General features: G+C 40.3%; 1 protein-coding gene across 1 annotated transcript in view; it reads left to right on the forward strand.

Moving 5' to 3' along the window:
- The first annotated feature begins 1,870 nt into the window (after positions 1-1,870).
- zgc:171844 (uncharacterized protein LOC100151763 homolog) overlaps positions 1,871-20,486 on the forward strand; it is a 64,506-nt gene continuing 45,890 nt past the window's right edge. Inside the window, exons 1-2 of the mRNA XM_059948717.1 lie at positions 1,871-2,001; positions 17,423-17,543. Coding sequence (XP_059804700.1) covers positions 1,923-2,001; positions 17,423-17,543 — 200 coding nt within the window. The 5' untranslated portion in view covers positions 1,871-1,922. The remainder of the gene's footprint in view (positions 2,002-17,422; positions 17,544-20,486) is intronic.

Here is a 20,486-nt window from a genome sequence, read left to right on the forward strand (position 1 = left end):
TGACAATTGATGGATGTGGGGAGGTGGGGGTTAAGGGGGTGAGTACAGTTATACTGTTGGAAAGTTATTCAGATTGTATAAATAATGTGGGGGGTGGGTGATAATGTTGACTGAGCTAACCTTGCTGTTGATCAGTAAATGTTAGGAAGTTAAAGGCCTCGTGCGCAGGAGAGAGAGGGACTTAAACTTTGAATAGCCAACACCAACATGAGATGCTGGAGCTTCTGGAAATCTTGAGCAACACACAAAATACTGGAGGAACTCTTCAAGTCAGGCAGCATCATTGGAGGGGAATGAACAGTCAATGCTTCAGACCAAGACTGTTCATCGGGACTGGAGAGGAAGGGAGCAGAAGGTAGAATGAAAAGGCGGGGAAGGGAAGAAGTACGAGCTGGCAGGTAATAGGTGGGCAACACACACAAAATGCTGGAGGAACTCAGCAGGCTAAGAGCATCTACGGAAAAGAGTAAAGAGTCGACTCAGTCACGATGGAGGGTCTTGGTCTGAAATGTCTACTGTTTACTCTTTTTCATGGATACCTCCAGCATTTGTGTGTGTTGCTTTGGATTTCCAGCATCGTCGGATTTTCTCGTGTTTTAGGTGAAACCAGCTGGGGTGAGACGAAGTAAAAAGTTGAGAATTGATTGGTAGCTAAAAAGATCCATGATGGGCAGAAGGCCAACACCAAAGTGTGCTCGTCCCTCAGGATAAGATTTGTCTCAGCATTCTTACAGGTTGAGAAAGTGTGGGAGAAAATCACTAGTGTTTTGTATTCTACACAATATAGCCAGCAACAATCCTTATTTGCTGCCTTCTGCCTAGTTCCGAAATTGGCCTTCCATATCTGAAATTTTGGGCATCCCAGATTAAAAGTATTAGTCACATTTATGCTTTTTTTCAGAAGATGTAAATAAAGGCAATGTATTTCTTTATGAAAGGACCCAGAAGCAATGGCAGAGTTGAATTGACTATAATTACGTTTTCAATGGGATCAAAGGGTGAAATGATTTTTGGTCTGGGTGCTTTTATCTTGGTGTGTACAGTACTGTGTACACACAGGAAGCTGCATTTTAGGGAAGTCCATTCTAAACAGCACATCAACAAAACAAAAGCAGCTCCACATCTGTAAAATGAAAAAGAAATCTGTAACAGAAGACAAAAGTCTAATTTTATGGGTCACTCTTCTTTACATGTCCACTATCCACTTATGCGTGGGTTTGTTTATTTTTAACCGGTCCTAATTGTGAATGTACGCCTACATTAAGTAATTAAAATAGTGCCAATAGAATCCAAGGGGCTTGCAAGTTTAACAAACCGGAAAACAGAAATCAAAATCAGGTTTATTATCACTGATGTACTATATGTGGTGAAATTTGTTTTGTGGCAACAGTACAGTGTAAAACATGAACATTTAAGTTACGAAAAATAAATAAATAGTGCAACAGAAGAATAGCGTGAGTGTTCGCTGGCGTGTCTATTAACATCAGAAAAGATAAATTCAAATCGTTACCCCTAATTCTCTTTCCACTTTACTAAAATTTGAAATGCTTTTAAGATATTTGTAATCGGCGAAAAAATCTTTACCAAGAAACAAAAGATCCACCATAAGAGACAATTCCTATAGAAGACACCAGGTGTCTCTGCAACTCACCTCTGTGGTAAAACCTGCGCCCACCGCCGTGGTCAATTTCAGATTTGAGACCAGGGAAGCATCCAGCTCCCACCCTAAGTGCTGCTGCTGTTGCTGCTGTCTCCTGCTAATTTACTGAATTGTTGCACGCGTTGAAATAATGATGTAAATCATGCCATGGTATCGTAGGAATCTACTTTAGAAGATCACTGAACAAAAAAAAACTGAGGCGTGGGGAGGGGTTTGGGGCACGGCGGAAAGTACATGTGTGTTTTTATCATTGAATTTAGAAATGATGGAGAATGAAAAAGCATGCGCAAAACATTATGGATCTCTTGAATCAACTACGTGGAGTGCAGACGTTGAAAAAGGTAAAAATAAAATATCAAATCCAGACATGGTAGTTTTATTATACACTGTCGTTCCAGAGGTTGGAACGATGTGAAGAACACAGCAAATCGATGTTAAAATAATTTCTTAACCACGTCACTGATACAGGGTTTAGAGTGTTTCGTTTGCTTTGATGGCAAAGTTAACATTAGATTACCGAGTTGCCTTGCACGTCATTACTACTTACTATTTATTTAAGAATTCTATTTGTTGCTGGTGGATAAATCTTTCGAACCGTATCTCTTGATTCGTGCAAAACAGATCTTAAATGCTGTTGTGCGGGTTATTTAAATACTTGAGTATGCGAAATATCAGGAATGGTCATAGTTGTGCTGGTATTAAAGCCTCTTCAAAAACCGAAGTTCGGCATGCGGGTGCGTGCTGGAAGGTTCTTCTATCCTTTCATTGCAAGGACCGAGTTGAAATGCTTGCGAGACCGAAGGACGGAACATTTCATGCTCGCACGCCGATGGAGGATCTTCGATCTTGCGGGGGGCTGAGTGGACAGACTAAACAGCACGAATCTAACTCCAGAATTTAGATTCCTGTTGCTCTACCACAGTCCAAATTAGCTGCTAGATTTCAAAGAATAAGTATGACTAATTATGTCTGTATGATGTTGCATCACGCTTTGCCGGTATCATTGTCTTTATAAATATAGCAATTTGTGATCTAGTTACAGGCAGAATGATAATTAGTTACCTGCGTTAAGAGTTTTCATCCGGAAGCATTGCTATACTTAGTACCAAACCTAACTTTTTTGTAGTCAAATATTTGTTTGGCAGGAACTAGATTAGAATCTAGTTTGGGTTTTAGAAGATCTTTTGCATGCCAATATCTGTTAGTTGGGGTCACCCATGACCCATGAATCACTTTTATAAGGATAAGACCCATTCTAAAAGCTTTATTCAATGACCAGCCACCTCTTTCTAATTTGTAGGAACTTGATATTCATTGCCCCTAAAATAAGTATGTTTCATGACCCCTCAGTACAATCCTGAATCTTGAAAATACAAGAATGATTTCTTTGTAAACTTGCTGCATCCTGGCATATGGGAAAAAACAATTTTAGAACATGTTTGTTGTATATAAATATTTGATTTGATTGTTAGTTGCTCCTGTTCTCATTTGCATAACAATCATTTGCATCTTGTCCAGTACAAGTGACAAAATTATCAATAGCAATTTACCCAGCAAGATGAACTTTTAAGAACTAATCATCAGACTTCCATTTACTGAGAAAATGTTCAAACAGCTGTTTTAATTAGCTTTTAAATTCTTTACTGAAGGAGTGAAAGTCCATTTCATCATAGCTAATGCACTGACATACATTAGAAAGCCCTTTGCACCTTTATACTGTGAATAGCTTAATGTTAATTTTCTCTTTGAATAAACCAAGCTCTCATTTGCAATATGAGTATTTATTAAAATACAAGCTTTCACAGATCGTACTTTTCAAAAATAGTAATATTTATTACTGTGATAAGTTGCTATTATTTGATAAATGTTTCACAATTTATAAGTAAATGGGAAAAATTGTTATAATTGTAATGATCCTCTGGGCAATATGAGTTACCCTTGTCAACAGTTGAGGATCCTGAAGGAAAGATCAATAGCTACCTTGGAGGGTGGCTGGGCCTCCCACATACTGTCTTTGGGAAGAGGAATAAACTGCAGCCTCCCTTCAGTAGCCAAAGAAGTTTATGGTTTTCTGTACAAGAGAATTGCTGTTGTACAGAGATTCCAGCGACAGTAGGTATTGAGGTTCAGACAAGAGGGAAGTGGAAGGCCCAGGACGCCAAGTGGAGATGGTTGAGTCATGTCTGAGGTACAGGGACCTGGCAGGAACAGTGGCATCTGGTCAGGTGGGGCCTGGCAGCTTCCCTTAAATTTGCTTCAAGAGGGCCTAGGGCAGGGAGAGACACAATCTGGTCCAGGGAGAAATATGAGCAGATTTTGAGGAAATGCGTAACAGCAGGATGGAGGGAACAGGGTAGCAGGGAGCTTGGAGAAGGTGGGAGGGTGCACAAGCAGAAGATCTCCTGGTCCAACATCAGGCAGGCAGAATCCCAGTGCATCAAGTTCATGATCTGGCTGGCAACAGAAAGTTGATCTTGGCAAGTATTTAAAGTTCCCTGACTTCACTGCATCGTCATCACTGAGGTCTGATGTGGTCATTCTGTTAGAAACTTTGAAGGAGGTAGCCATGGTAGAACTGGCAGTGCCTTAGGAAGACCAGATTGAGGAGGCATTCAAGGGTAAAAAGGCCAAATACCAGGAACTGGTAGAGCAGTGCCAAGTGGAGGGCAAGTTGAAAGCCCGTCGAGAAGGGGTGTGGAAGTTTTGCTAGCTGCACACTCTTACTGTCTCTCGGGATTTCTTGGGTGAGAGTGTCTGATGTTGAAAGATCCACAGCACTCAATGACTCCAGATTACATCGCCAACACCTCCTAGGACATATCTCGGTTTCACTTCTGGTCTTTCACAAGGAATTTATGTTCCATAAAATCATCTTATAATATGCTGTGAGTCAGTCAATAAATATTAGTGTGATCTCTATTTCAACTCAATAATATAAAATTTAATAAAACTGTACAGTTACAGTCTGAGTTATCTCCCAGGACCACATGAAGTAGCATGAGATTAGTTCCTAAATTAACCTACAGTCTATGAGAGATGGAAAGGAAGATTATAAACTAATGGATGGGTTTGACTGACTTATTTACAAGTACTTGAATTTCAGAGAGTATTGATAGACTGGATTGTTACAACTGGGTAAATAGAGTGATTATTTTTCTGTCTGTGTAAGCCAGTCATGCCACACATCTGCAGAATATACTTTTATTTCTTGTAGCCTTTTGTGGAAGTTCCTGGCCAGGCCACAGAATTTCTAACTGATCTGAGAGAATATTATCTGGCTGAAGAAAACATACAAATTACCTTTTCACTTTCTTTCTCATGAATGGTGCAGACCAGGGAAAAACTATTTAGCAGATAGTTTAAAATAAAATATTTTTCATGAACTGCTTAAAAAGAATAACAGAAATAAAAGCCATTTGGCCCCTTCATCCCGGCTTCCTTCTGAATCTTTTACCCCCAGTTCTGCATTCCTGTATTAATCTAATGGTGCATGATTGCCGGAGTATCTAGAAGTACATTTTTCTGCATTTTGTACATGTTCAGCAGCTTAGTCTTCACAGTCCTTTTGGTAGCGAATTACAAAGGTTCACCACCTACATGATGTAGAAAATTCACCTCATTGTCATGAAGGGACAGTTTCTCATTTTGAGAAAATGACAACTGGTTCTAAAAATGCCAACAGAGAGAAACATCAACTTTGCTTCAACCTTTCGAACATTTTTAATAAAGGTATTCATAGTTTTCAATGAGAGAATCTCTCATTCATCAAAAGACTAGAGAGTACATGTCGAACCTGCTTAATCTCTTTTTATACAACAAACTTGTCAACATTGGAACTAACCAATGCTGCTCTCCATCTATTGCATGTATACGTTTTCTAGGTAGGAAACTATACCTACACAGATGAAGTTTCCTGAGGAGTCCTTGTAATAGGCCCAATATATCTTACAAATCTTTGTACTTAGAAAGTTTTTGTGTTTGCTGCCTTGCTTGCTAAACCTGTTTATAAACTTTAAGTGATATACATACAGGGCACTTTAACTGCCAATGCCTTTCACTCTCTCACCATATACTCTGCCATTCTATTTTTATGCCAAAATGATTCTTACTATTTTCTGTGTTAGATTCTATCTGCCATCCTTCTCCATCAATTACCCAAACTATATTCCCTGTGGCCTCTCACAATCTACCTTGGAGCCCACACTGCCACTGAGTTTAATCTCATCAGCAATCCTGAATATGTTGCACATGATCCCATCATCCAGATTACACAACTGTGACCTTAGTGCTGATCCCTGAAACATCTTGAATCTTGTAGCCTACAGCCTCTCGGCCTTAAGATGACCTCGCCATTCCTACACAAAAGAAGTTCTGCAGATGCTGAAAATCACAACCAACGCATTCAAAATGCTGAAGGAACTTGACTAATCTGTTGGAGTTTTTTGAGGGTGTAACAGCTTGACTAATCTGTTGGAGTTTTTTGAGAGTGTAACAAGGATGTTAGACGAGGGTAAGCCAGTAGATGTTGTGTACCTAGATTTTCAGAAGGCATTCGATAAGGTGCCACATAGGAGATTGGTGAGTAAAATCAGAGCTCATGGCATTGGGGGCAGGGTTTCAACATGGATAGAAAACTGGTTGGCAGATAGAAAGCAAAGGGTAGCAGTGAATGGGTGTTTCTCAGACTGGCTGGAGGTGACTAGTGGGGTACCACAGGGCTCTGTATTGGGACCACAGCTCTTTACGATTTATGTCAACGATTTAGATGAGGGCATTGAAAACTATATCAGCAAGTTTGCTGACGATACTAAACTGGGTGGCAGTGTGACATGCGAAGAGGACGTTAGGAGAATACAGGGAGACTTGGATAGGCTGAGTGAGTGGGCAGATACTTGGCAGATGTCATTCAATGTGAATAAATGTGAAGTTATCCACTTTGGAAGCTGGAACAAGAGGGCAGAGTATTGTCTGAACGGTGTCGAGTTAGGTAAGGGAGAAATACAAAGAGACCTAGGAGTCCTAGTTCACCAGTCAATGAAGGTGAATGAGCAAGTGCAACAGGCAGTGAAGAGGGCAAATGGAATGTTGGCCTTTGTTACAAGGGGAATTGAATACAAGAGCAAGGATGTTCTTTTGCATTTGTACAGGGCCCTGGTGAGACCACACCTGGAATATTGTGTACAGTTTTGGTCTCCAGGTTTAAGGAAGGACATTCTGGCAATTGAGGAAGTGCAGCGTAGATTCACTAGGTTGATTCCTGGGATGGCAGGGCTGTCTTACGCAGAGAGATTGGAGAGATTGGGCTTGTACACGCTGGAATTGAGGAGATTGAGAGGGGATCTGATTGAAACGTTTAAGATAATTAAAGGATTTGATAGGATTGAGTCAGGAAATATGTTCCAGATGTTGGGAGAGTCCAGTACCAGAGGGCATGGATTGAGAATAAGAGGTCAGTTATTTAAAACAGAGTTGAGGAAGAGCTTCTTCTCCCAGAGAGTTGTGGAGGTGTGGAATGCACTGCCTCGGAAGACGGTGGAGGCCAATTCTCTGGATGCTTTCAAGAAGGAGCTGGATAGATATCTGATGGATAGGGGAATCAAGGGATATGGGGACAAGGCAGGGACTGGGTATTGATAGTGAATGATCAGCCATGATCTCAGAATGGCGGTGCAGACTCGAGGGGCCGAATGGTCTACTTCTGCACCTATAGTCTATTGTCTATTGTCTATTAACTCAGGAGCTCAGGCGGCATCTATAGAGAGGAATAAACAGTCGACGTTTAGAGACCCTTTATTAGTACGGCTGTAGTTATTCCTACTCTCTGGTTTCTTTCTCTGTCAAGATATTACCCCCATATTACCCAGGATATGCCCTCTTCTCATTGTTACTGCCAGGAAGGAGGTACAAAAGCCTGAAGGTGCACTCTCAGCAATTCAGGAACAGCCTCTTCCCCTCTGCCATCCAATATCTAAATGGACATTGAACCCACGAGCACTAACTCGTTTTTAAAATATTATTTCTGTTTTTGCACTATTTTTAATTTATTTAATATATGCATATATACTTACTGTAATTGATTTACTTATTTTAATTTTTTTTCTATATTATCATGTATTACATTGTACTGGTGCCGCTAAGTTAACAAATTTCCCGGCATGTGCTGATGATGATAAACCTGATTCTGTTGTGTGTTCAAATTATATTTAGTAATCTTACGTGGCACCTTAGCAAAGTCCTTCTGAAATTCTGAATCCACCACATCATCGATTCACTCTTGTCTCTCCTAACAGGTTCGACCTCCAAAGTATTCCCAAAAATTTGTCACATATGATTTTCACTTGCATTAAATCCACACCCCTCTCCCCAGTGCCACATTCATCCTCCAATTGCCATGATGCCATTTCCTTGGTCAAAGATTCAATCACTTTCTCCAGCACTGATGTCAAAAAAGTCAGATTTAATATCAATTGTTATTGCATCTATTAATTCATTGTTATTTGTTCTAAGGATGTTACTGCTGGTAGTAATTCTACATATATTGCTAGTCCTAGTTTTCCCGAGACGGTGTTAATAGTGAACATTCATAGGATATAGTCATTGCATTTGGATGAAGTGAAGACATTTAATTTTATGACTTATTTAGAACATAGAACATAAAAATAGAATGTTTTCACATAGTAACCAGTCCACTGGCCCAGAATCACAAACAAGAGAAAATCTCCAGATGCTGGAAGTCCCAAGAAACACACGCAAAATGCTGGAGGAACTGAGCTGGCCAGGCAGCATCCATGGAAAAAAAACATCCAACGTTTCAGGATAAGACCCTTCAGCAGGACTGGAGAAAAAAAGATGAGAAGATTTACAGGGAGGGGAGAGAGAAACACAAGGTAATGGGTGAAACTGGGAGGGGGAGGGGTGAAGTAAAAAGCTGGGAAGTTGATTGGTGAAAGAGATACAGGGCTGGAGAAGAGGGGAGGTCTGATAGGAGAGGGCGGAAGGCCATGCAAGAAAGAAAAGGGGAGGGAGGAGCACCAGAGGGATCTGATGGGCAGGCAAGGAGATGAGGTGAGAGAAGGAAAAGGGGATGGGAAATGATGAAGGGAGAGAGGAGAGGGCATTACCAGAAGTTCAAGAGATCAATGTTCATGCCATCAGGTTGGAGGCTACCCAGATGGAATATGTGTTGTTCCTCCAACCTGAGTGTTGCCTCAACACGACAGTAGAGGAGGCCATGGGTTCACATATCAGAATGGGAATTGGTAGTGGAATTAAAATGGGTGGCCACTGGGATTCTTCTGGCTGACGGAGTGTAGGTGCTCGGCGAAGTGGTCTCCCAATCTACATCATCTATGGTGCCATCTCCAATGGTATCCGGCCACCAAGCCTATCTCCCCACCCCCAACTTCCTGCTTTCCGCAGGGATCGCTCCCTTATCCATTCGTCCCTCCCCACTGATCTCCCTCATAGTGCTTACCCCTGCAAGCAGAACAAGTGCTACACCTCATCCCTCACTATCATTCAGGGCCCCAAACTGTCCTTCCGGGTGAGGCGACACATCACCTGAGAGTCTGTTGGGGTCATTTACTGTGTCTGGTGCTCCCGGTGTGGCCTCCTGTATATCGATGAGAACCGATGTAGATTGGGAAACTGTTTCACCGAGCACCTACACTCCACCCGCCAGAAGAAGTGAGATCCCCGGTGGCCACCCGTTTTAATTCCACTTCCCATTCCCATTCCAGTATGTCCTCTACTTCCCAGCTCTAAACTTCATCCCTCCCTCTCTTGGTTTCACCTATCACCTTGGGTTTTCTCTCACCTCCCGCCCTTTTAAATCTACATCTCATCTATTTTTCTCCAGTCCTGTGGAAGGGTCAACTGTATTCTTTTCCATAGATGCTGCCTGGCCTGGTGAGTTCCTCCAGCATTTTGCTTCTCTTTAACGATACATGCAACAAGATCCTTTGGTACAAACGGCAGAAAAAGAACAGAGTTAACCGGAAGATTTTTCATTTCCTGTGCACGTTTAGTTCATATTCCTGGTGACCATTGTTAATTGTTAAGGTCTTGTTTGTGAGTATTCAGAGAGAGAGAGAGTTTTATTATTAGTGAAAGAAAAAGTGTTGGGCAGCAGGTTTGCTATCTTTGACTTGGAGGTATTGGGGCAGAAAATTCATGACCATTTTAGTGAACTGTTGCTGTAATTCTGGTGAAAGGACTGGTACGAAACCCTGATCAGGGACTCCCTCGGGTTCTCTAATCAGCAACAACTCTTCCCACTCCAGAGAACTTTACCAATGTATTGCAAAATGGAAGGAGGAGCATATTGTGTGTGCTGCTTTGGCCCACAATGTTGTGCTGAACTAATTAAATTAGTAATCAAATGCTCAACTAATCTGAAACCTTTGGACTGTACAATGTCCATATCATTCCATTTTCTGCACGTTCATGTGCCTATCTAAGAGCTTCGTGAATGCCTCTGTTATATTTGCCACTACCACCACTTCAGGCAGTGCATTCTCAGCATCCACCATTCTCCTTGTATTTTCTTAAAAAAACAAAAACTTGTCCCACGCGTCTCTTTTGAGCTTAAGTAAATACCCTTTGGTATTAGACTTCTTAATCATGAGAGAAATATTCTTGGCTGTTTACTCTTATTAGATACTAATTGTATAAACTTCTGTATGAGATCTCCCATTTATCTCTGCCACTCTAGACAAAAAAATACAAGTTTGTCCAATCTCTCTGCTTTATAGCTCCAATCCTGGTAGACTACTTATGCATCCTCTCCAAAGCCTCAACATCCCTCATATAATGGGCAACAACTGACCACAATTTTGTTGCCTTTTCTTAAAAATTCTGTTCCTTTAGGCTGTGGTATCCTATTGACATCAAAGTAGCAAACAGTACTATTTCAGTTTTACAAACTCAGCAGCATTTTCTTTTTCCCTTCAAAGTCATTTCTTGTGGTGAAATATTCAAGTTCAGCTGTGTAATTGTACAGGCTTATTCTGTATCTCCTAATTCATTCAAGGTAATTTCTGGAGATTGAGTCAGAATGGAAAAAACCTTTGCAATGAAAGGCCAGTGGCTTTCACCACAAATTGTGTGGTGATCACCAAGTGTTGAGGTGGACCAACTGATTTTCTGATAGTAAAGAACTATGGAGGATATGCCTTTGGCATGAATGTTGACATCACTGCTCCTTCAGTGTATGCTATAGACTTGGAAATGTTTAGTATGAAGAACTTTGCAAATAGCATAATACACAGAATATAATACATGATGGGCCAATGCAAGGACATGTTTAGGTAAAAGGGGGCAGACAGATTGAAGATAAAAGAGTGAAGTGACTCTTTTAGTAGGAAGAATGAGAACAGTTATGTAAGTGAACCAGTACAATTTTAAAGACAATGCTGTAACACATGTTGTGTTCTTTAAACGTACCGTGGGTTACTAAGAACAAACCATATTCTGGAAGAATTAAAAATAGAAGTTTTATTGAACAGCAAACAGAAACTACGTCTTAACATACAAGCTTCTCAATCATTGTCAGTTCTGTACATTCTCATAGCTCCGTCCAATTGCGTTCTTACACGTGACGTGATATCACCACAACACAGGTATTCATTCATCAAAGACAGGTCTGATTGAGTCCTGCCGAAGGGTTTCGGCCCAAAACATTGACTGTACTCTTTTCCATAGATGCTGCCTGGCCTGCTGAGTCCCTGCAGCATTTTGTGTGTGTTGTTTGGATTTCTAGCATCTGCAGATTCTCTCTTGTTTCCAGTTGAGAAGGGTATTTGAAAGAAATGTAGAATTGTTAGCTTCATAAATATATGTTTAGAATACAAAAGCAAGGGAGATATATTAACTTATAAAATATTGGATACTTTGGGCAGCCAGCTTTAGGAAGGATATCAAGTTCAGGCAAGGTTGCTGGAGAGGTTTACTACAATGATACCAAGATTGATGAAGCTAGAGTTGTTCTCCTTGGGGCAGGGAAGATTCAATGGAGGTGTTCAGAATCAGCAAAGATAAATTTTTTAAAAAGACACTTTCTGGCAATTGAGGAGGAAATGCCAGAAGCTGTATAGGTGGGAGGATAATAACAGAAACTTTACACAAGTTGCATATCTGAAAAGCACTAAGTATATGAAAGTGACTTAGAAACAGATTCAATAAGTTCAGAAAGGGAACAAGATGATAATTGAAAATGATTTTTGTTCAGGATTATGGGAAGGAGCAGAGGAATGAAGTAATTAGTTGTCATGACAGCTGTCATGAGAGTGATGGACTAAGTGACTTCTGCCCATTCTCTATAACTCGGTGAAAACCCTTTTCAAAACGTTCAGTGAATTTCAACAAACTGCTGAAAGTATTTGCTTTTGCATATTTTTGTACTTGTTGATGACGATAATGTGATCAGTGTTTGTGTCATAAGTTAGTTTGTGACAGGAAAACACAATACAGAGAAAGAGAGCATTTGTTCTTCTAAAAGGGGCAGAGTCCTTTTCAGCACAATTCTCTGAAGAAGGGTCTTGGCCCGAAATGTCAACTGTTTATCCATTTGCTTAGATGCTGCCAGACTTGCTGAGTTCCTCCAAAATTTAGTGCATGCTGCCCCAAGTATAGGATTACTGCTTGTTTTCACTTGTGATACCTCCAAACTCTGGAAGAAACTGACAAAAGTGGCATAAAAAGTTAAGGAATTTTAAACAGGTGGATGCCAAACCAATTGGGATTCTGTTATAATTATCTTTTATATCCATGGTTGAAGACTTAAATCACAAAATTCCTTGTCACTAAACAGGCCGTTACACCTGTGAGATTATAGTGATTGTGAGATTCTGCTGCATTTCTCAAATATCCACATTCATCCCATCTTCCCGTTTTTCTTGTCCTTAAGCAGCACCCCATGAGCCTCTGCATCGAATGCATCATTGCCTGCAACTTCTGCCATCTCCAAAGGGATCCTACCATCATACCTTTACATCCTTCCACCCTCCCCCCAACTTAATTCCATTATTTTCTGGGATCACCTTCCCTGTGGTTCCCTTGTCTGTCCCTACGCTAATCTCCTTTGTGGCACTTATCCCTGCAAGTGGTCAAAGTGCTACACCTGTCCATTCACCTCCATTCAGTCTGTCCAGGTGAGGCAACACTTCACATGTGAAACTGCTGGGGTCATCTATTGTGTCCAGTACTCTCGATGCAGCCATCTGCCAAAAGTGGAATTTCCCAGTGGCCAAACATTTTAATTCCGAGTTCCATTCCCATTCTGACATGTCAGTTTATGGCCTCCTCTTGTGCCAAGGTGAGGCCATCCACAGGGTGGAGGAACAACACTTTATATTCTGCCAGGTTACCTCCAACCTGATGGGATGAATATTGATTTCTCCTTCCAGTAAGTATATATCTTAAATTCCCTCACCCTCTCCTCTTCTTCTATTCCCCACTCTGACCTTTTACCTCTTCTCACCTGCCCATCACATCCCCCTGGATCCCCTCCTCCTTCCCTTTCTCCTATGTCACTCTCCTCTCCTATCAGATGCCTTTCTCTCCATCCCTTTTCCTACCCAGCTGGCTTCACCTATCAGCTTCTAGCTATCCTCTTTCCCCTCCCCCACCTTTTTGATGTTGGTATCTCCGGCTTCCTTTCCAGTTCCGAAGAAGAGTCTTGGCTTGAAATGTCAACTGTTTATTCATTTCTATAGAGGCTGCCTGACCTGCTGGGTTCCTCCAGCATTTTGTGTGTGTTCCTAGTAAGCAGATTATTTTTATCTTATCAAATGATACTTCAGTTACTAAGACATCAGTGAGACTATTAAATCACTCAGTAAAGTTTAACGATCAATTTTCAGTTATGTTTAAAAATGGATAAGTCACGGCAACACTGATTTTAAAGCCCTCATCTTTTTAATGATATGTGCCAGGTTGTCATTTTAATTACATAAAGGAAAGTGATTCATTTTTGATAATGGGAGGAAAATATGTTCTATTATTCTTCACAGTTGTGCTCCTTCATGGATTTATGATCATGTATATTTATATTATCAAGAACGTGAATTGTAATATTTCCCAGCTAAATTTATTATAATTAGAAAGCTTTTTCTCATTTTTTGCTCAAAACATAAAGTGTGTCAAATTCCTTTGATTAGGTAAATTTATTCAACTGATCCAGAGGAAGGTGACGCCAGCGAACAATGTTACCATGAGCGACATCCTCCAGATGGACCACAAAATAGTTTATTTCACTTCTTTTGTGTCTTCTTATTCTTAAAATGTGTTTGTGGCACTGAGCCTGTGATTTACTGTTTGGTGGTGTGTTTTCGGGTGATGGAGTGATCCGGCAGTTTGCTGTCTCCAAGAAGATTCTTGGAGGCCAGCGGCTCCAAGCCCATGATTGACTCCCATTTCTCGCCAATCTCACTGATTAAAGCGTCAAAGAGGATTGAAAATATCAATTGTGTGCAGAAGATGAGCAAGTAGTCAGCACCGTCTACCAGCTTCTCACTCGCTGCTACTGGAGGAAGGTGTCTGCATGTGACGGTATCTCTCTCTCTTCACTTGTGGCTCCCATGGGAAGGCCCTGCATTCAAATGGTCTTTCTCTCTCTCTCTCTTCCTTGATAGTGGTAGAGCATGGTACGGAAGTACCATGCTGGCTCTGTGATTTGTGAATTTATGACCATATGACAATTACAGCACGGAACAGGCCATCTCGGCCCTTCTAGTCCGTGCCAAACGTTTACTCTCACCTAGTCCTACCGGCCCATTTAATTGTAGTTTCTGTTTGCTTCCTTTTCTGTTGCTAATTTCAACAACTTTGAGTCAGGGCACCCTGCAGATAATGAACACAGAACTGAAATGAACATGGACTCTTTTGACTTTGTGTATTTGCTCATTCTTTCTTGTTGCCGTTTGCGTGATTTGTTATTTGCACGTGGGGTGGGGGGGGGGTGGTTGATCTTTTTGCGATTTGTGTGATTTGTCTTTCATGCATGGGGAGGGTTGATGTTTTTCATTGAGTGGGTTCCATGGTTTTCTTTGTTTCGTCGCTGACTGTAAAGAAGACAAATCTCAGGGTTGTATACTGCTACATGGTTTGATAATAAATGTACCTTGAATCCCTTTGGTTATCTAAGTATTAATGCCTGACCAAGCCGATTATTTAACAACATCTAATCCATTAATTCACAACAGCCTTTGCAAACGTGTGAAAAAAGAAACATCATGCAATGTCATCACGTGTGGAATTACAAATTTAAAATAAATATTGCAGAAATTTCCAGATAGAAGTGTTTTCTATCACCTGTCTCTAAATTTCGATTCTTCTGTCTTTGTTTTTTCTGTTGCATTCCATGTGGTCCTTGCATCTAATGACTGACTGGGTGAACAACCGCTGCCAGGATTTGATGCTTTGATACCAGCACATCAGGTGCCAGTCGACTTTCCTTTTGACTTGCCCATGGGAAGCAATTTAATTATGGCGCTACATCACCCCATGCCTGATTCAAATTGACACTTACAGCTGGATATTAATATTTTAACATTTTTTATCTGTTACCATTCAGAATATATTTATTTCCTATGGTGATGTTAAGAAAACCTTATTTTCTTAAAACCTTATTTTAAGAAAATTAACATATCAAACTTAGACAATTAAATATTGAATGTTCAAAATATGCCTTTTGAAAATACATTGCAAGAGAATATTCTTTCAATATTTAGTTTTGTATTTTCTCCTTTCAAGTTTTTTAACCTCTTCCATCATCTTTTATTCTCTTCCCTATATGTCATGGAAATAAGAGTTTACTTCATTTTAGTTTAATATGTAAAATTTATTCTATTTACTATTTGAAAGCTACATTTTAGGAATGTAATTCTTTCATTGTACATTCTCTCATGGCTTCTTCTTAATGTTGAGTTTGGAATCTGACTCACTGCAATGTTAGATTATCCTTCACAGGGACTTTGTATATTCTGGTGGCATATGGACCCTCCCCAATATGTTTAATTTGACAAGAAAGGCAAATAACTATGAGTAAACCTTTCAAAACAGGAAATTTCTTTTGTGAATTTTAATATACCATTTTAATTAGCTAGCCTTGGATTACTTTGAAAGCCAATATCTGAGTGTTCTTCCAAGGGAGAAGAAATGCTGTTCATAAAGGACAAAATGTTAACGAGAATGATTTATTTTGCTATCATTGAGATTACAGTATGATTCATCTTTAACACATTCCTAGCAATGGCCAGTATTTATCCCAATACTCTAGAAGGAATTCATGAAGACTTTGTGATTGTTAAAGGAAGTTGATGAACAATGGGAAAGTGTCAACAGCTTAGAAATGGGCTAGATTGACTCATGGTTTTACAATGAATGACAGAGTAGATGTTGGCAATTAAATAACTTGTAGATCCTGTGTACCTGTTTAAAGTAATTGGTTATCAAGAATAAATCTGTGATTTCCTGTAGAAACAAGAATGTAGTAACAGTCTACGTTAGGTGAATGTGGTTCTTGAACTGGTTCCTTGACCTTTTAAGTAAGTATCATTCAGGAACTGATCAGAATGTCATATCATATAAAAAGTATTTCCTCTGTTTTATAAGTTGTATAAGTCTTAAAAAGCTGAATTAAAATGTAATTATATTGCAACTCCTTGAAGTTACTACAAATCTGTATCTTTTATTCCTGAAATATTCATGAAATATTCCTCTGGCCATATTATATCTTTATGTGGTGAAGGCCCACTTTTGAGACGCATTATTTTCCTTAAAGGTGCATTATGTTCTTGACAGCATCTGTTCTATTTCCCTTGCTTCTTCCCTGAAACCCCCCCCACATTTCCTGTCCAGAACTAAGAGAAGATTCCCTTTCTCTTCCCCTTCCACTCAATCAGCCTTCTCATTCAATGCATCATCCTCCATACTTTCCCATAATCATCAACAAGATGCTACACATCACAACTCTACGCACCATGGTCCTTTCCCAAGCAGCCACAGCTACAGTAAAGCTATTTTACTTATGCCCATTCCCTTCCCTTTGTGTGGTGTCTCTCAGTCATTCTTTCCAGGTGAAGTACTCAATACTTGAACTTATAATTTAGTAAATTGTTTCCCATGCACAGAATGTGATCTTCTCTACATTGGAGAAGCTGAATGCAGATTGGATAAGCAATTTTCAGAACATTTTTCTTTCCCCATCCTACCCACACGGTGGCCTCCATTTTGCGGTTTCGTGTGCTCTTCCAACTGAACCCGAGGTAAGTTTAGGAATATCATTTTAATTTTCAAATACAATTATTGTAGTCTTTAGGGCAGTTGTATTCAACAGTTCAAATAATCAGCCTTTCCCGTGTCTATCAGAGCTGACCTGCAGGGTCTTTCCAGCATTCACTTTTAAATCAAATTGCTAGCAACCCCCGTGTTTTTATCACATATTTCCAGCATTCTTTTCTCTTCTCTCCCCCTCCAGACAGAACAGCTGTTACTAGTGCCTTCACCATCCTCTTTCAGCAACCAGTGCCACTGTATCAATCAGTCTCACTGATCTCCACTCTATCATAGGTCTCCTTCTCTCCATCTCTTCACCTTCTCAGTTTTTAATTTTTTTTTAACTTTTCCATGTCCTAATGGAAGGTAATTGACCTAAAATGTTATTTCTATTTCTCTTTGCACAGTTGCTGGCCGAGCTGACGGAATGTTTCCAGCCATTTCTGTTATTATTGCAATTTTTTGATATCCTTCTTTCTGTTATAGAGACAGATATTATATCAATGGCCGATTCTACCATAACAGTGGATGACATTGAAGATGAGCTATTTAAAATTGAAAGGATAAGAGATATATTAGTTCGGAGAGAATCTGAACTCAGATATATGTGAGTATAAAATGCTTCCTTGATTTTAACCTGTATCATTTTTGTTATGGATTGAATATATGCTGCTGATACTCTAATAAGGATGTAAGCTTTCTTGTTTATCTGTAATTTTTCAACAGAATATGTAGCAATGAGAGATAGAAATTACTAGCTTTCTTCACATTGAACTGCTACACATTTGCTCTTTTTGAATAACCAGGCAAAAGATTGTAGCCTAGAAATTCCACCTCACAAAAGGGAGAAATGGCACTGGGTAGTAGATTTGTAGCAGTTTGCTCCAGGTCTGCTGCTGGAAGTGATTTATTGTGTAGAAACATAGAAACATGGAAAATAGGTGCAGGAGTAGGCCATTCGGCCCTTCGAGCCTGCACCGCCATTCAGTATGATCATGGCTGATCATCTAACTCATAACCCTGTACCTGCTTTCTCTCCATACCTCCTGATCCCTTTAGCCACAAGGGCCATATCTAACTTCCTCTTAAATATAGCCAATGAACCAGCCTCAACTGTTCCCTGTGGCAGAATTCCACAGATTCACCACTCTCTGCGTGAAGAAGTTTTTCCTCATCTCGGTCCTAAAAGTGTATGTATAGACTGATGGATGTTTTGTGTTCCCACTAGAATGAGTACGTAAACAGACGTGAAGTTATGACTATAATACATACTGAAGTTGTATGAAACCCCCTTTTACTAGGTGGCTCTGGTAAACTGGCTTGTTACCCACCTTGCTAATCGCCTCTGGATTCCACGGTGAGAAACCCGCCTTTCCCCAGCTACATATGTCTAGGATGTAGACAACTTTGGTCCCGCCAAATTCGTGAGGTTGTGATGTCTCGCCCACCCAAACCCTGGTTTGTGTAAATGCTGTGTGATTTACCACCCCCAGCAAGAAATAACACATTGTATATTGCATGCAATTATAAAGAAATATATTTAAGAAAGCTAATTTAAGCAAGCAGTTATTAAATGAAAGAGAGAAAAGAACAAAAACGGCCCATAACTCTTAAATAGTCAAATGTGCACTTAGTTGCAGCGTATCTTGAACCTATCTGTCACTCTCCCGTGGGAGTATTGGTCCTTCTTCCATGAAGCCATTCACTGCACAGAGTTCCTTGTGCAACAGGGACGGCCTCCTCAGCCGTCTTTCCTCCTGTCTTCTCCCAGCTCCCGCCAACAAAGATCTTCTACCCAGCGTCCTCCAGAACATTCTCCCAATTCCACCATCCTGATTGGCTGACAGCACATTCCTAAGTTGAATAACAAGCCTCGTACCTCAACTCAAACCCTGACAGGCTGAAAGCAGAACAGGTTGCTCTTACAGACCTGCTAAGATGAAACACCTTCAGCATAGCAGTAAAAATCTTAACCAGGGCGTTACATATTGACTGAATAGTAATGTGACAATATCTCAAGGTCATTCCCTGGTGTACCTATTTCAAAAGTTGCTTCCTTTTCAAAAAAGGTGTTTAAATGTTGACATTTAAACACAGTTATAAGTTTAATTGTTTTCCTGATCCTCTGAGGTTTTCTCAGTTGTATCTGTGAAGGTTGATCCTGATTCACAGATTCAGGCCTGCAGAGGAGCTGCGTGGCCTGAAACCCCAGTGTTGCTTGGTTACAGCCACCCAGAAGAGTGACATCTGGGTCGATGTGCTCCACCAGAGACGATATGGTGCAGCATCCAAACTGGAGTTGGTGCTGCTTGCCACCCCTCCCCCCGCCATTTTTCACTCAGCAGAAGACCAGATGTAATGTGTTCAATTGCAGAGTCCTGTAACATTCATGCACTCAGGGTCTTAGATGATTTTTTTGTATAAATATATTACTGATATATGTGCTCTGTGTGATTGTTGGTAGTGTGGTTTCCACCTAGGCCCCAGAGTTAATGCTGTTTCATTTGGCAGTTTTCATAGGTGTTCATGTATGGTTGAGTGACAATTAAATTCGAATTTGAATCCATTGGCATGCTGGAATGGGAGATGATCCTATATATAAGCAGAAACAAATCCGGCTAATGCTAGCAGTGCGACTCGACTCTCCTGTGCAGCCCCAATTGCTTCATTGTCTCCTTCACCTTGCAGACAGAATGTTCAGTCTGCTGGGTGAGGTGGGCATATTGAGGTGTGCCACCTTCCGCAGGAGAGCAGGCATATGACAAACTTTGCTGAATTAAATTGCCACCATTGTTGTATGGCACAGGTTCAGAGCTTCAAAGGGCTTTGCAGGAGCCAAATAGCAAAACTGTCACCTTCTTCCTAGTGCCTGTCAACCAGCAAAAAAAAAAAAAATCCATTCCAAATGAAAACAATCTCTTTGCATTCTCAGAAAGGAATGAACAGTGTTTCCTCTGGAGAAAGGAACTGCTGTATTGTGGTGTAGAGCCCAAGAGATCCATGTTTATTAAGAATTCCAGTCGTTCTTTCATCATTCCCTGAGGAACCAAACAGTATGTTTACTTCTAGTCCAAAAAGCTGCCTTTCACCAATACTGTGTTTCTCATCAGCAAGTCAACAGCTGTTTGTGTACCTGGTCATGAGGCAGAGTGAGGACTGTCATGAATTTGGTTAAAAGGACAAAAGATAATTGAAAAATATATTGTTTTTTTCTTTGTGAAGCTCTTTAATAAGTTGCCTTGGAGGATTTGGAATTTATTTTAGAAAACTGCAGGGCAATTCTGTCATCTAGTGCTTGGTCCTTATGGTTGAACTTCTATCAAAACAAGATTGACCTTTTGTGCCTGTTTTGTTACAGATTAGATTCAGATACTTTGCAGATACTTGTGGTCACTAAGATATGCAGCGATATCACTTGTGAAAGCTGTATCTCCCTTTGTGAGAACTGCCAGTTGCACAAATCACCCATAACCAAAAGGCTGAAGCCTCCATTCTTAACTAAAAGGGAGTTGAGGTGACAAAGGTTTTCACCAGTTTCCTTGATTGATTT

The sequence above is a fragment of the Hypanus sabinus genome, chromosome 23, assembly GCF_030144855.1.
Source record: "Hypanus sabinus isolate sHypSab1 chromosome 23, sHypSab1.hap1, whole genome shotgun sequence".
NCBI lineage: Eukaryota > Metazoa > Chordata > Chondrichthyes > Myliobatiformes > Dasyatidae > Hypanus > Hypanus sabinus.